At 49.1% G+C, this 16,148-nt stretch overlaps 1 protein-coding gene across 2 annotated transcripts in view; it reads right to left on the reverse strand.

The window, feature by feature from the left end:
* LOC147034205 (uncharacterized) overlaps positions 1-16,148 on the reverse strand; it is a 92,694-nt gene that overhangs the window by 10,230 nt on the left and 66,316 nt on the right. For both annotated transcript variants that reach the window (XM_085878665.1, XM_085878656.1), the window contains 2 exons: positions 9,051-9,183; positions 6,540-6,610 (listed from right to left, as the gene is read on the reverse strand). In XM_085878665.1, coding sequence (XP_085734791.1) covers positions 6,540-6,610; positions 9,051-9,183 — 204 coding nt within the window. The remainder of the gene's footprint in view (positions 1-6,539; positions 6,611-9,050; positions 9,184-16,148) is intronic.

Below are 16,148 nucleotides of genomic sequence, written 5' to 3' on the forward strand. Positions count from 1 at the left end.
TATATATATATATATATATATAATATATTGTACGGTTCTAGGAACCATATGCATCCAAACATACAGCTGTCCTGAAGTTAGTTATGCCATTAAGTATATGTGAAGACAGATCCCTTCCTTTTGTCTTGTGGGAAAGCAAAAAGGGGTGCGTTGCGACGGCTTAGATCGGTTAATAAATCATTTTATTTTATTTTATTCCCCTCCATTACAATCCACGGTACCATGGCGCTTGTAGCCTCGCTTCGCTGGCAACAACGTACCACTGTCCACCTGCTCCCTCGCAGAGACTCGATTTTGCGAGGCAAAATCCTCACATGCGCAGTTCCAGTTCCTCGGCTTCACCAAACGTTCCAATTCATTCTTCGCTGCACCACCGGCAACCTTCCCCAAACACGCGTGGAGTGGGCAGGCTTTCCCCGCCTGGCTGAAACCCCGCCCAAAAAGGGCAGACCCCATGAAGGCCCTGTCCAAACAGGGCGGACGATGACGTCTGCTTCGCCAAGGCCCCGCCCCGACCTTGGGGATCTATAAATTACGACACCATCCTCGTAGTAGAGTGAAAGTGAGGGAGACGGGGAGTTCGTTGTTGAGAGAGAGTCGGAGAGTTCGTTGTTGGTTGAGAGAGGAAGAGGTTCGCTGGTTGGATTTGAAAGTTCGTTCGTTCGTTGGTTGGTTGTGAGAGAGCTGGAAAGACCTCGACCAGGCCTCGGCTGGGTCCTGCTCCTGTCTAAAGCCCCGTTCACAGACACTTCGCAGACACGGTCTCCGCGCGTGCGGCTGTGGGCCGAGCTGCACGAGCATTGTCAGGTGCCGCACCACGGAGCATCCCTTTCCTCGGAACTCAGGTACCAAAAGAACTGCAACCTCAGCTCCTTCCCTCGTTGGCTGCAAAAGTCCTTTGCCATTCAACTGGGTTTATTTTGTCTGAGTGTGTGTCTGAGAGTGTTGGCGCCTGTCCTTTAAGTAGAATTGTATAAGTGTTTTTGATCATTGTAATTCTTCCCTGTATTTTTCTCATGACAAGTCTGCTCTGTGTCCTCTTTTGTAAGTTGCTGTAAAATTGTCGCACTATATCTCTCTTATGTCCCCTGCATAACACACCAATAAACTTGTTCCTGTACCACATGACTTTCCTCGCCTTTGTGAAAATAAGTCATTGTAGAAATGTTCCCAGTTCGTTTTTGTCTTTTCCTCCATTGGTCCAGCATGGTTCAGATCCAAGTTTAGCCGGGTCTTTATTCCCGATAATCTGTTCATTCGAGCTGGTACGTCCTTGGCAGTTCCGCTCGGCTGCATCCAATCCGGAGTTGGAAGTTGGTACTCTCGGTAGAGTGATCCAGTTCGGGCAAGGCGTACCGAGGGCGTGGTTCTCCGGTAATCGAAACCGCGTGGTTAATTAGGTAAACTGATTACACCTGGCAGGAAGACCCTATGCTACGCGGTTGAGGTATTGGCGTCCATGGTCGATGAAGCGACCCGCCGCGTCACGGAATTGTCCGTGAGCGACGGCCTACAATTCCTGGAGTCTGGTGGGAGATGATGTAACTTCCCCCACCCAGTGGTCGTTTTTGCCACCGGACCACCGGCCCGCAAATATATATATACAGTGGGGAAAACAAGTATTTGATACACTGCCGATTTTGCAGGTTTTCCCACTTACAAAGCACGTAGAGTTCTGTAATTTTTATCATAGGTACATTTCAACTGTGAAAGATGGAATCTAAAACAAAAATCCTGAAAATCACATTGTATGATTTTTAAATAATTAAGTTGCATTTTATTGCATGAAATAAGTAATTGATCACCTTCCAACCAGTAAAATTCCGGCTCTCACAGACCTGTTAGTTTTGTCTTCAAGAAGCCCTCCCATTCTCCACTTATTACCTGTATTAACTGCACCTGTTTGAACTCGTTATCTGCATAAAAGACAGCTGTCCACACTCAATCAATCAGACTCCAACCTCTTCACAATGGGCAAGACCAGAGAGGTGTCTAAGGACATCAGGGACAAAATTGTAGACTTGCACAAGGCTGGGATGGGCTGCAGGACAAAAGGCAAGCAGCTTGGTGAGAAGGAAACAACTGTTGGCGCAATTATTAGAAAATGGAAGAAGTTCAAGATAACAGTCAATCTCCCTCGGTCTGGGGCTCCATGCAAGATCTCACCTCGTGGAGCCTCAATGATCATGAGAAAGGTGAGGGATTAGCCCAGAACTACACAGTAGGACCTGGTCAATGACCTGAAGAGAGCTGGGACCACAGCATCAAAGAAAACCATAAGTAATACACTACGCCGTCATGGATTAAAATCCTGCAGCGCACGCAAGGTCCCTCTGCTCAAGCCAGCGCACGTCCAGGCCCGTCTGAAGTTTGCCAATGACCATCTGGATGATCCAGAGGAGGAATGGGAGAAGTTCATGTGGTCTGATGAGACCAAAATAGAGTTTTTGGTTTAAACTACACTCGCCGTGTTTGGAGGAAGAAGAAGGATGAGTACAACCCCAAGAACACCATCCCAACCGTGAAGCATGGAGGTGGAAACATCATTCTTTGGGGATGCTTTTCTGCAAAGGGGACAGGACGACTGCACCGTATTGAGGGGAGCCTGGATGGGGCCATGTATCGCGAGATCTTGGCCAACAACCTCCTTCCCTCAACAAGAGCATTGAAGATGGGGCGTGGCTGGGTCTTCCAGCATGACAACGACCCGAAACACACAGCCAGGGCAACTAAGGAATGGCTCCGTCAGATGCATCTCAAGGTCCTGGAGTGGCCTAGCCAGTCTCCAGACCTGAACCCAATAGAAAATCTTTGGAGGAGCTGAAAGTCTGTGCTGCCCAGCGACAGCCCCGAAACCTGAAGGATCTGGAGAAGATCTGTATGGAGGAGTGGGCCAAAATCCCTGCTGCAGTCTGCGCAAACCTGGTTAAGAACTACAGGAAACGTCTGATCTCTGTAATTGCAAACAAAGGTTTCTGTACCAAATATTAAGTTCTGTTTTTCTGATGTATCAAATACTTATTTCATGCAATAAAATGCAACTTAATTATTTAAAAATCATACAATGTGATTTTCAGGATTTTTGTTTTAGATTCCGTCTTTCACAGTTGAAGTGTGTCTATGATAAAAATGACAGACCTCTACGTGCTTTGTAAGTGGGAGAACCTGCAAAATCGGCAGTGTATCAAACACTTGTTCTCCCCACTGTATATATATATATATATATATATATATATATATATATATATATATATATATATATATATATATATATATATATATATATATATATATATATATATATATTTTGTTGCGAATTCGCGCCAGCCGGCGTGCGAGCGGCCACGTAACTCGAATCGCGGCACGTCGCCCACCGGACGGACAATTCTGTCGTGACCCTCTTGGACTAACGCCGGGAACTAGTCACGGGTGGGCCTTTCGGCCTGACCAACGTTCGTGCCAATCGGCCCCCCGCGTGGGATAGGGTTGTTCGCCAAATTCGACCTACCTAAGTACCCACACGGAGGGTAGACCGGGCGATCGCACCTCGCCGCAGGTCGACTCCAGACATGGGCCACTTAAGCGACCCGTTCCGTACTATCGGCATAACCGAGCGGTGTCATTGTCGACCTCGACGGTTCCGATTAATTACCGGGCGTATTAAGCCCACTACCAACCCTTTACGTGAAGCAAGATGGAGATTCAATTAAAGAAAAGACGAAGCGAAACGGGAAAAACAGTTCAACATGAGGCACATTTATTCCGCGGCACACGGAAAGCACACATATACAATTACAACAATTATGCACCAAAAGCAATTGCAACAAAAGAAACACAACAATGTAGATCTACTCCCGACTACGCGAGCACACGGCAACACTTACACAGTTTTACTTTACAGACGGCGCCGACAACACATATACTCAAAAGCAAAAGAAAAGGGCCACCCTCAACGACAAGGGGACGACGGGGCCTGTGGGCGCGAGACCGGGTGGAGCCTACCCGTCTTGTGATGAGCCGCAAATGTGGCGGCGGTGCCCCGACTCCACGCTCCTCCGCAGGTTTCGTTGGCACTGCTTGGAATGGGGTGGGAACGGGGGCCCCTTTCCGCACTATCTCAGCGCGGGGGGGGGGGGGAAGGGGGGAATTGTTGATGCTCTGGGGAAAGAGGATAGCTGGCTTGCTTGGGTCCCGCGACGAGCGACTCCACTGCGACCTCGACCGCGCTCCCGGCTTCCCCTCTCTGCAGCTCCCCGACAGGCTCTGAACCCCGACAGACTGACTCTCCTCCAGACCCGTCTTGACTGCTGCTGCCACACTGCCGCTGCCACACTTCTCCAACTCGCCCGAGCCCAAAACTCTCTAAATTCGCCCCGCGCTCGGCGCTTTATTGTACGGCAGGAGAACCCATATGCAAATTTCTGGATCAGAACGAGCTCGGGGGTGGAGCCACGCTCGCCCATTGGACGGAGAAAAAGGGGCGTGAATCTCCCCTGATCCTCGAATTTGCATATATCGATTCTACTCCGACACGCCAGGAGGCGGGGCCAAATCGCCCCGCGCTTGCTGATTGGACGGATCAGAAGTGGGCGTGTATCATTCCTGATCCGACTTCTCGGAAAGGCCGCTTTTTGCACCCGCGGGTCAGCGTGCATCCCGCACGAGGCCAAGACAGCCTGACGCTCGGCGTTCACAAGTGGTGCGGGAATGGCCACAGAAGGAGAGGCGAAGGTGGTGGAGGGTTTAAAGTGGTGGTCCATGGCCACGGTGACGCTTGGAATGGCGGTGATGCGATGTTTGCGGGACCGAGCTTTGAAGGTAAAGGTCGTGGCTGTTGGCGTTGTTGTTGTGAAGCGGCGTTGCGGTTGGTGGTTGTTGTGTGATGGCGGTTGAGACATGGTTGGTTCAAAATAAAGATAGAACAGATAAACGGCTATCTTAAAGGGTCGCAGCCTGAATGAATCACATTTATTCCCTCTAAACAACGGGTTTGGGGCTAACTACACATGTACTTACAGAGATATCTCACCTACGGGACCTGAATGGTGGTTTGCTAATTTCCTCAACCGCAACAATATATATATATATATATATATATATATATATATATATATATATATATATATACATATATATATATATATATATATATATATATATATATTAACCAAACAAGTACCCTTTAACAAAGACAGGAGATGCTATCACAAACTTTATAGCAGAAGTTGTGTGGAGGTTGATGCAGTCACTCGAGACTAACTTCCTCGTCTGTGTGTGAGTTTGGGTAAAGGTGAGTCGTTTTCAACCTGTCTGTTTCCCTCGCAATCTCAGCATGGTAGAGGGATTCTGTACACCTTAATATGTCAAACAGCATGGACTTGTTGCCGCTGTTTACTACTACAGGGTGGCCATAAATCTCTAAACATCGGTGAATATACAGTATAAATGGTTTATTGACATTACATTACAATACATGATATCCATCCATTGGGACCATATTCTGTGCAGAGCATTGCTGCTGCCTAAGCAGCCTCCTTGGCTATTGGGCACAATCCTGGATGCGTCGTCACTCCAACACAGTATTATCGCATACTGGAACTCATTTTGCCGACCTCAGAAGGATGACAGGCAGAGTCAACCCTATCTGGTATTCATTCAACAGCTGAAGGGGATTTGAACTCAGGATCCTAGGATCCTCAGCCCACCATCCAAACCATTAAGCAAACACCAGGCATGTACATGATATGTTTAATGACATGACATGACATGTTCAATGTGTTGTCCCTCATGAGACCTTCGCTGCTCCTCGTTGTTTGGAAGGGGAACGGGGAGGTGAACAAGCAAAACATGCGGCACTGGTCGCAAGAGTATCCGCACTGGATCTCTCTTACCAAACAACGAGGAGCGGCAAAGGTCTTATGAGGGACAACACATTGAACATGTCATGTGGTTGTAATGTCAAGAAACCATTTATAATATATGTTCGCCAATGTTTCCAGACTTTATGGCCACCCTGTGTATATTACATTACTGTTTCATGTTTTAGTATTCCTCACTAAAATGGCATTACAACCATCGAGGTACTTAAAGTGTGTGTTTATTTCTAGACAGCAGAAACACAATTGAAAGAGAGAATCATGATAATATTTCAGACGACAGTGATGTTACACAGGTGTGATAGGTGTCGTGCCATGATGGTTCAAACAGCTTTCCTGGATCTTCACTGCTGAACTATATTTCATGTTTGATTCTTTCTGAATTAGAAAATTATATAATTATGTTGATTCGTCATTGTTACAATCTCATTTTTACCTTCATTCCACAGCTGATGCAGCTGCCTGACAGGTCATCTCACGACAAAGAGTCAGAGCAATGGTTATGATTTCTGAGCATCAAGATAGTAATACTAACCATTTGCTAATCATTACGGACAAAATGCAGTAAATCCACAGTAAATCAAGATCGAATACCAAACATGTCAGATTTCAAATCACTCTCAGGTGAGTGAATCCTCAATCCTGAACAAATCACAGACTAACCTTGAAACCACACTGGGTGGTTTGGGTCGACCTCTCCTTTTCATAGTCAAAAGCTCCGTATGTCACGCCCACTGGGGAAAAGGGTAAAAGTGCAAAGAGAGGAATAAATTTACAAAACTTCAAATCGCATTCGTATTGATTGTTAATGAAAATTTGAAATCACGACTGAACCATCACCGACACACAATTCCATCATAACACCCAAAATCCTGTATTTAAACTTGTTTATTTATTGGAACCCCAAGTATGTCGGAATCATCACATGACCAAGCAGTTAATAAAAAGGTAAACAAGAGCGAGAATTGCTTTGGAATACATGTCCCCTAACGATGTGATATTTTGCAAGTTTAAAAACGGCAGAACTCTAAAAAATTGACAAAACGCCAAGAAATCCTGACAACTCTCACTATGTCTCTCCGAAAGAACCAGTTAGAACGCCCCCCCCCCCCAAAAAACTTTCTCAACAATTGTCTGTAAGAAGTCCTTTCATTCAAGCTTCTGGGTCTCACTATCTGCCATGATCTTTCCTGGGAAAGCTACATTTCCAACCTGGCCTCCAAAACCAGTTGCCGACTGGTCATCCTCCGTAGTGCAAAGTCCTTCCTCGGCCCACCTGAGCTCCTGACCACAAACAAAGTTTTTGTCCGCAGCCTGATGGAGTGCTGCTCTCCCCTCTGGGCTGGTTCTCCTGCCTCTCACCTTTCTCAGCTTCACACTGTGGAAACCAAGGCATTTAGGATCATTGGTATCTCCCGCGATGAGGCTGTCTTTGGGTCTCACACTCTCTCACCACACACAGTTTGGTGGTCTTTCTGTCTTCTAACGTCTCCTCTCCAGTCTCGACCCCCCCTGCTCTGTCTGCGATTTGTCTCCACCATATTTCTGCAGGGAGCTCAAGGTCCACCAACAACCCTCTTCTGGTAAAACTACCAAAATCACAAATCACTACTCACCTTCAATCTTTCATTCCTCTTTTTCCCCACCTTTGTCATAAACTCCCACACACTCTTCAATCCCATTCTTCCCTCAATGCCTTCAAAACAGCTGTTCACCACCACCCCTTATCTTCCCCCATACAAAACCACGATCTTTTCTACCCGGGTGAATCCACTCCAAACCCACCTCCTTCATATTCCCTGCTTTCCTTCTTGAAAGTCCCTGTAATATCCATCTTGTATTCCCCATGTTCACTGTCCCATCCCTCTCCCTTCCACAGATCTCCTAACGTATCTGTTCCCCACTGTTTTGTCCTTCCCTCTCCCACCCCTCTTGTCTCATGCCTCCTTGCAAAGCATTATATAAGGATTACAAGGATTGATGTTTGTGAACTTATCTCTGAAACGTCTATACCAATGCAACGTTGTATTTCAGTGAAAGTTCATCAAGGTTTTTGGGTTGTATACAGTAATTGCTGTTGTTGGTAATCACACCGACTCCAGCCTGCCGATCCCTAAAAACTTGCTGATGTCAGCCAAGCACGAGTGTGTGTGTGTGTGTGTGTGTGTGTGTGTGTGTGTGTGTGTGTGTGTGTGTGTGTGTGTGTGTTCATGCAGCATAACATATTCTCTCTGCTAACTCCCCGACTCCCACCTCTCTCTCTCTCTCTCTCTCTCTCTCTCTCTCTCTCTCTCTCTCTCTCTCTCTTTCTCTCTCTCTCTCTCTCTCTCTCTCTCTCTCTCTCTCTCTCTCTCTCTCTGTCTCTCTCTCTCTCTCTCTCTCTCTCTCTCTCTCTCTCTCTCACTCTGTCTCATCCTTGCTCTCCTCCCTCTCAATAGAGTGCAGCACCCTCCTTCCACACCTCTCACTCTGCCCTGCCCCTCTGTCTGTCTCTGTCTCTGAACATATCCTGACGGTGGTTATGTCTGGACGGTGTTCATCTCCGGATGCGTCCGGTTGCTGTTCGTCTCCGGGCGCGTCTGGGCGATGTTTGTCTCTCACTCTCCCTCCCCCACTCTCTCTCCCTCTTCCCTCCTCTTTTTCTCCCTCCCCCCATCATATTCCCATCAGCGAAGTGATGGTTGGTATTTGATCGTCATGAATAAAGGAAAATATCAATAAACTAGAATATAAGACCCGTCGCTTCACTGATGGAAACACCAATCTTTGCTGTGATGACGAAGCCATAGGGGAAGAGGAAAAAGGATTCCTGGGAGTGCGGGAATAACCAGCATCGCAAGTTGGTGTTTGCAGTTTCACCACGTGTGCCCAAGTACACAGAAAAATAAAAATAAAATTTTTCCATCAAAAACCTTCCCGGGAGTTCCTTGAGTCCACCGTAGTTGGATTTATTAAAATCCGTTAATCTGTTCTCAAGTTATAACACGACAGACAAACAGACAGGACAAAATATATATATAAGATAAAGAAGAATACAAAACGATAATATTTAAGAATTGGAAACTCTGGTTTTTAGCCAAGAGAATGTGATGGACGAGGACGAGGTGTTGGGAATCTGATTTGGGGAACTCAGGATGACTGCTCGGGGTTCTGTTCCTGTTCTTCACCGCTTACTCTCTCTAAGCTGGGGACGGATCTCGGGATCCTGGACGAGACGGTGCAGAGTGTTCACTGCGTGTTGTTTCTCTGTATAACGTCCCTCCTTCACAGTCTGGAACAGGATCGGCAAGGCACCGGCTTCCACGATCTAGGGGGGTATGGAGGGGAGGAGGGGAGGAGGGGTATGGAGGGGAGAAGGGGGTATGGAGGGGAGGAGGGGGTATGGAGGGGAGGAGGGGGTATGGAGGGGGTATGGAGGGGAGGAAGGGGGTATGGAGGGGAGGAGGGGGTATGGAGGGGAGGAGGGGGATATGGAGGGGAGGAAGGGGGTATGGAGGGGAGGAGGGGGTATGGAGGGGAGGAGGGGGTATGGAGGGGAGGAGGGGGTATGGAGGGGAGGAAGGGGGTATGGAGGGGAGGAGGGGGTATGGAGGGGAGGAGGGGGTATGGAGGGGAGGAGGGGGTATGGAGGGGAGGAGGGGGTATGGAGGGGAGGAGGGGGTATGGAGGGGAGGAAGGGGGTATGGAGGGGAGGAGGGGGTATGGAGGGGAGGAGGGGGATATGGAGGGGAGGAAGGGGGTATGGAGGGGAGGAGGGGGTATGGAGGGGAGGAGGGGGTATGGAGGGGAGGAAGGGGGTATGGAGGGGAGGAGGGGGTATGGAGGGGAGGAGGGGGTATGGAGGGGAGGAGGGGTATGGAGGGGAGGAAGGGGGTATGGAGGGGAGGAGGGGGTATGGAGGGGAGGAGGGGGTATGGAGGGGAGGAGGGGGTATGGAGGGGAGGAGGGGGGTATGGAGGGGAGGAGGGGAGGCGGAGGTATGGAGGGGTGGAGGGGAGGAGTGGTATGGAGGGGAGGAGGGGGGAAGAAATGGAGAGAACTTGAGCATGTTTTGTCGATATTTAATAGTTCAAAGGCAATATTTATACCCAGCACAAAAAAGATAATTTGTTCATACACGAACAGAGATGCGAGTACAAGCACAAAGACAGGAATAATGGTTGGAGTGTCTGCTCCGAGTCTGGGAGGTCGGCGGTTCAAACCCCAGCCGAGTAATACCAAAGACTAATAATGGTGTCATGTGCTTCCTTGATTGAGGTTCAACATTTAAAAGGAGAGAACACGGAGAGACAATCCACTCTCTGCTTGTGTACAAATCATTAAAGTCTGTACGGAATAAAGATGTTTGAATTGTTTCAGTTTCAGAAGTTTATTTGTAATTTTTCACACCTGTCAATGTTTCCCCCTTTTATCATGTGATCGGGATTCCCTTTATTATGATTCCCCAGTCCCCTATAGGACGGGGGAAGGCTTATTGCTGGTATGGGGTTGGTTTCTACAATTAGTACGAACTTCTGGTGTTTACTGCACAAACTGCTCCCTTGTGATAAGTCACCACATCGAGAGTCGTGAGTTCATGTGGAGCTGCATTGTTTGTTGTCTGTGATATTTGTACTTATTTAATTTAGGGATTTTAGGAGAGTCAGTCGGTGTTACATTTAATTAGGACTCGCATATAAGACCCGTCGCTTCGCTGATGGGGATACCAATCATTGCTCTGATAACGAATCTTTGGGGCAAGAACAACAAAAGGATTCCTGGGATATCCTGCCCTCTGTGTGGGATAACCAGTGTTGCAAGTTGGTGGTTGCAGTTTTGACACGTGTGCCTATGATGTACACACACACAAAGTGTCCTTTATTATTATTATTTACATCACAAACCTTCCTGGGAATTCCCTGAATCCACCTTCATTGGTTTCATTGAAATCTGTTCATCCGTTCTCAAATTGAAGCAAGACAGACACACAGACAGACACACAGAAAGACAGACAGAGAGCGACATGGCCCTTTTATGATGTAGATTTTTACATCATGTAAGAGGAATTTTTGAGGTCGTGTCCCTCCTCCCCTCCCTAAAGCACCATGTCCCATCAGTCCAGTTTCCCTCATGTGTTGAGAATACAGTGCAGAGGGGAAGAGGGAAATTCTGCCATTTTTGTTTACATAATAAATAGATGGTATCGTGTTTTGACTGACATGTTTTAAGAGAAAATCAATAAAAATTAGCTTTCAACTTTTAAAAATCGTGTGAATAAATTATTTAATATCAGCTGCTTTTTTGTTCGTATCCTTTTCTCACCTGTGTTGCAAGTCGAGCGACCTGCTTTGTGATGCTTTAAAAGGTGGTGTATAATCGGAAATGCTGTTTGATAGGGCGATATATTGTTGCGGGGCCAGGTATCCGCCGCGAGCACGACTGCGAGATGAAGCTGCAAGTCGGCCCGACCGATCGTCCGGAATTCATAGGTCGTCGCCCCGGATAAGTCCGGAGCCGACGGGTCCTCTATCGGACCGAAGTTCGCCAATGGATAGACCATGTGGGGTAGGGTCGATTGCCAATTTCAATTTACCTAAATACCCACGTGGTCCAACTACCGGGGAAATTCACCCTCAACGGAACTCGTACAAAAACGAGCCGCTTAGCGCGCTCGTTCCGTGTGCGATTCCGAGCGGTTTAATCGCCGAGAACCGTCGATCCAAATGTCCCCTAAGGGCCGTAACAGCTTTTACTAATTCTGAATCACGCAGCATGTCAAACCAATGAAGGAAACACAAAACGAGCTGATACATTGAACAAATACATTGAACATTGAACAAATGAAGGAAACATCAGTGCCCAAGTCATGTCAGGATCGATCTGTGACCTGCTACAGGTACCATGTAAACCTGTACTAACCTGTTCCATGGTCGGGTTGTCAGCGACTAAACCGTTTCCCCCACCAGGTTTTCTGGTAAGGAGGGTGTTTGGATATGGACACCCAGCAGGATTAAAAACAAAACCTGTCAAAGGGCGGAGGAGCTCCTTGTGAGCCAACGGCCATCCATATCTAGTGCCCAACTGTGTCTGCGGACGTCCTCCTGCAGTTGGGTCACTTCTTATTAGGAGGTTGGTGGCAGGATTTGCACTCCGGCCACCGTAAAACGCTTCATTCCGCAAAATGCAAAAACGCAAAAAAAATCTGAAAACCCACTCCGTGGGAGTACCTCCTGTGCAGCTTCCCTTCACAGGGCAGCTCACCGGATGACGGGATTTGGGCAAAGCCTTCGGGACCCCCAATCTTTGATGATAGGAGGGAAACCACGGGGTAACATCCCTGGGTCATATTGCGGGAGAGTGTGTCGGAGTGGTGCTGAGGTGTCGTCCACCAGACGGCGGTCTCCTTGGGTTAACCTGAGGCAGTCCCTTTGGGTGGGTGCCTGGAATGTCCTATCCCTAAGAGAGGATGATCACTTGTCTCTGTTATCATCTGAGCTCAAGCGTTTGGACATCGGGATTGCAGCTCTCTCTGAGGTTCGGAGACCAGATTGCGGCGAGATAATGGTGGGTGGTTACACCTACTATTGGTCTGGTCGCTCTGATGGTTACCATACCCAAGGAGTTGCTGTAGCTGTGTCCAATAAGCTGACCCCAATGATAATTGAGGTAACACCGGTCAACGAGCGTATTATGAGATTAAGGATTCGTCACTCCTTCGGTGTCATTTCCCTGGTCTCTGTTTATGCTCCGACTGAGGCAAGTGATCTCACCGTGAAGGATGCATTCTACGCCACACTCGAGTCTGTGGTTGATCAGTGCCCCAGACGAGATACACTTCTAGTCTTGGGGGATTTCAATGCATCGACTGGAACTGATAGGGATGGTTATGAGGTGTGTGTTGGTCCCCATGGGTCAGGAACTATGAACCAGAATAGCACTAAGTTCCTTGACTTTGCAAGAAGTCATGGACTTAGGGTGGCTGGTTCATGGTTTCAGCGCCCACAAGCTCATCGCTGGACTTGGTATTCCAACGCTGGCGGTGTGGCAAAGGAGATTGACCATGTCCTCATTGACGGTCGCTGGAGGATGATCCAGAACTGCAGGGTCTACCGGAGTGCTCAGTTCCTCAATACTGACCACAGGCTTGTTGTAGCAACTCCAAAGCTGCACCTTAAATCCTGGAGAATGGTACCATCCCAGCCTAGGCTGGATGTTGCCAAGCTCAGGGATGAGAGAGTAGCTGAGGAGTTTGCGAACAGGCTGAGTGGACACTTGGGGGGTCTGGGTACTTTGGGGTGTCCTGCAGAGTTGTGGAGCGCCTTCAAGACCACCGTCCTTGATGTTGCCGGTGGATGCCTTGGAGCTCACCGCAGGGCAAAGAAGAATTTTGTCTCTCAAGGGACACTGGATACCATTGACCAGAGTCGCAGGGCCAGGCTGAATGGCAGAGCTGAGCTGTTCGGGGAGCTGAGGCGTAAAACTGTACGTGCACTGAGTGTGGACAAGGAAGCCTATGTGCGAGGAATCTGTGAGGGGGTAGAGCATCACCTGTGGACAGGTGATTCTCGTCCCGCTTACAGGGGAATTCGCGCATTACGTTCATCCAAGCCCATCCCTCGGAGCACTGCAGTTCGAGCAGAGAGTGGTAGGCTCTTGACAGAGGAGTCTGAAGTGAAGGCCCGCTGGGCCGGTTACTTTGAGCGGTTGTACCAGGCTGATCCCCCAGCTGTCAAGTTGGACGTCAAGGGTGTTACAATCCCTGTTGCTGACCCTCGAATCAACTGTGGTCCACCTTCGCTTGTGGAAACACGGGCTGCGGTGAACCAGTTGAAACGGGGCAAAGCTCCAGGGATCTGTGGCATCCATGCAGAACTTCTCAAGGCTGGTGGAAATGCTGCACTCGTGTCGTTGCATGCAGTTTTGTGCTCTGCCTGGAACACAGGCATCATCCCAACTGACTGGAAGAGGGGCCTTGTTGTCCCTCTCTGGAAAGGGAAGGGTGATCGCCAAGACTGCAACAACTACCGAGGGGTGACGCTGCTCTCAGTGCAGGGCAAGGTCTTTGCTCGGATAATTCTCGATAGGGTTCGCCACCATCTGCTTGAGCACCAGCGTCCAGAGCAGTCAGGCTTTACACCAAAGACGTCAACGATTGACCGTATCCTTGCACTTCGTGTCCTCACCGAACGCAGACGAGAGTTTCGGCAGGGGCTGCTTGCAGCCTATGTTGATCTCTGTAAAGCGTTCGATTCAGTGAATCGGGATGTCCTTTGGAGGATTCTTGGTCTTCGTGGGGTGCCACCAAAACTGATCGATCTGATGTCTGAACTCTTCTCTGGTACTGAGAGTGCTGTGAAGTGTGGTGGTACCATCTCTGACTTATTTCCAGTTGTTACTGGAGTTCGTCAGGGATGTGTACTTGCCCCCACACTTTTTCAGCACTTGTATGGACTGGATTTTAGGGAGGATGTCGGAGAGATCAAGTTGCGGTGCATCATTTGGGAATGTCAAGATCTCGGACCTTTATTTTGCAGATGATGCAGTCATCTTTGCGGAGACTTTAGACATCCTCTTGGGGGCCCTCGAGGTGCTGAATGAGGAGTCGGAGCCGTTGGGATTACGGGTTTCTTGGGTCAAAACCAAGATCCAGGCTTTCGCTGACATCTTGGATGCTGCTGTCCTGTCTGTGTCTGTTTGTGGTGAGGATGTTGAGGTCGTGGAGAGATTCACTTACCTTGGCAGTGATATTCATGTCTCTGCTGGCTGCGAGTCAGAGGTCAATAGACGTCTGGGTCGGGCCTGGGGAGTCATGGATTCACTGGATCATGGGGTGTGGCGCTGCCGGTACCTGTGCGGGAGGACGAAAGGCCGAGTCTTCAGGTCCTTGGTACTTCCAGTCTTGCTCTATGGGTGCGAGACTTGGACTCTGACCAAGGATCTGAGACGGAGACTTAATTCCTTTGGTACCAGGTCTCTTCGGAGAATCCTTGGCTATCGCTGGTCGGATTTTGTGTCCAACGAGCGGTTGCTGAGAGAGACTCGGATGAGATTTGTTACCTGTATAGTCCGTGAGCGTCAGTTGCGGCTGTATGGACATGTGGCTCGTTTTCCTGACGCTGATCCTGCTCACCAGATTCTCTCAGCGAGGGAGTCTCATGAGTGGAGGAGGCCAATGGGCCGACCACGTGCCTCATGGTTGCAACAGGTTGACCATCATCTCAAGGAGATGGCGATGGGCCTGGCATCTGCCTGGGGGATGGCCAGACGGAGGCCCCTGGAGTACCGGCGGAAAGCGGACGCAGCGACGCGCTGTTCTGGCACATGCTCCCATACCTGACCTGACCTGAACCGTCGATCCAAATGTCCCCTATGGGCCGTAACAGCTTTTACTAATTCTGAATCACGCAGCATGTCAAACCAATGAAGGAAACACAAAACGAGCTGATACATTGAACAAATAGGGATATTTATTTACAATAGGCAGGGAGGGGAACACAAAGAGCAGAGTTAAACCGACTAAAGCAAGGCAAATAATGTACAGGCAAAAGCACTTAACAGTTCACTACTTAGAGGACGGGCCCACGGACACACACACACACACACACACACACACACACACACACACACACACACACACACACACACACACACACACACACACACACACACACACACACACACACACCAAAAATAAGTGGTGGCTGACGCCTTTATTTCGGCCTTCAGCTCGGAGGATAGTGGAGCTGAGGGCCAGGACCTAACTAGGACCTTTCCGCCTCGTGTGGTCTTCAGGATGTCGGTTCAGCGCCCATCCCGGCCAGCAAAACCTCGACTCCGTTCTCCTCCGGCGATGACACGCAGCCCTTCCGGCTCCGGCGGCGGATGGACCCTCTCAAGCTCAATAGTCAGGAGGAGGAGGAGGAGGAGGAGGAGGAGGAGGAGGAAGAAGAAGACGAAGACACTCGAGAGGGCCACAACCAGCCCAGACCTCTCAAGCCACGACGATGATGACGACATGAGCGCTCTCTGTCCGACTGAATGACTCCCCTTTTATGTCCTCCGACGCGCTCGACCCCTCCCCCTCCCCGGCACGTGGGGAAAATCCCAGCGCCTCGGTGGGTGGGAGTTGACCTTGTTTTCTGCGGACCCGCCCCAACGGTCATTTCTGTTTACGCTGCTAGAATCTCGAGAAGGGAGGTGATCGTCCTCAGCTTGCAGCATTGTTTTAACCGTCATTGTTGTTTACTGGTAGAATCTCGGGGCGGGAGGTAGTCGTCATCTGCTGCAGCATTG

This window comes from Eptatretus burgeri, chromosome 1 (genome assembly GCF_056783735.1).
Source record: "Eptatretus burgeri isolate ZD-2024b chromosome 1, Ebu_testis_v1, whole genome shotgun sequence".
Lineage (NCBI taxonomy): Eukaryota > Metazoa > Chordata > Myxini > Myxiniformes > Myxinidae > Eptatretus > Eptatretus burgeri.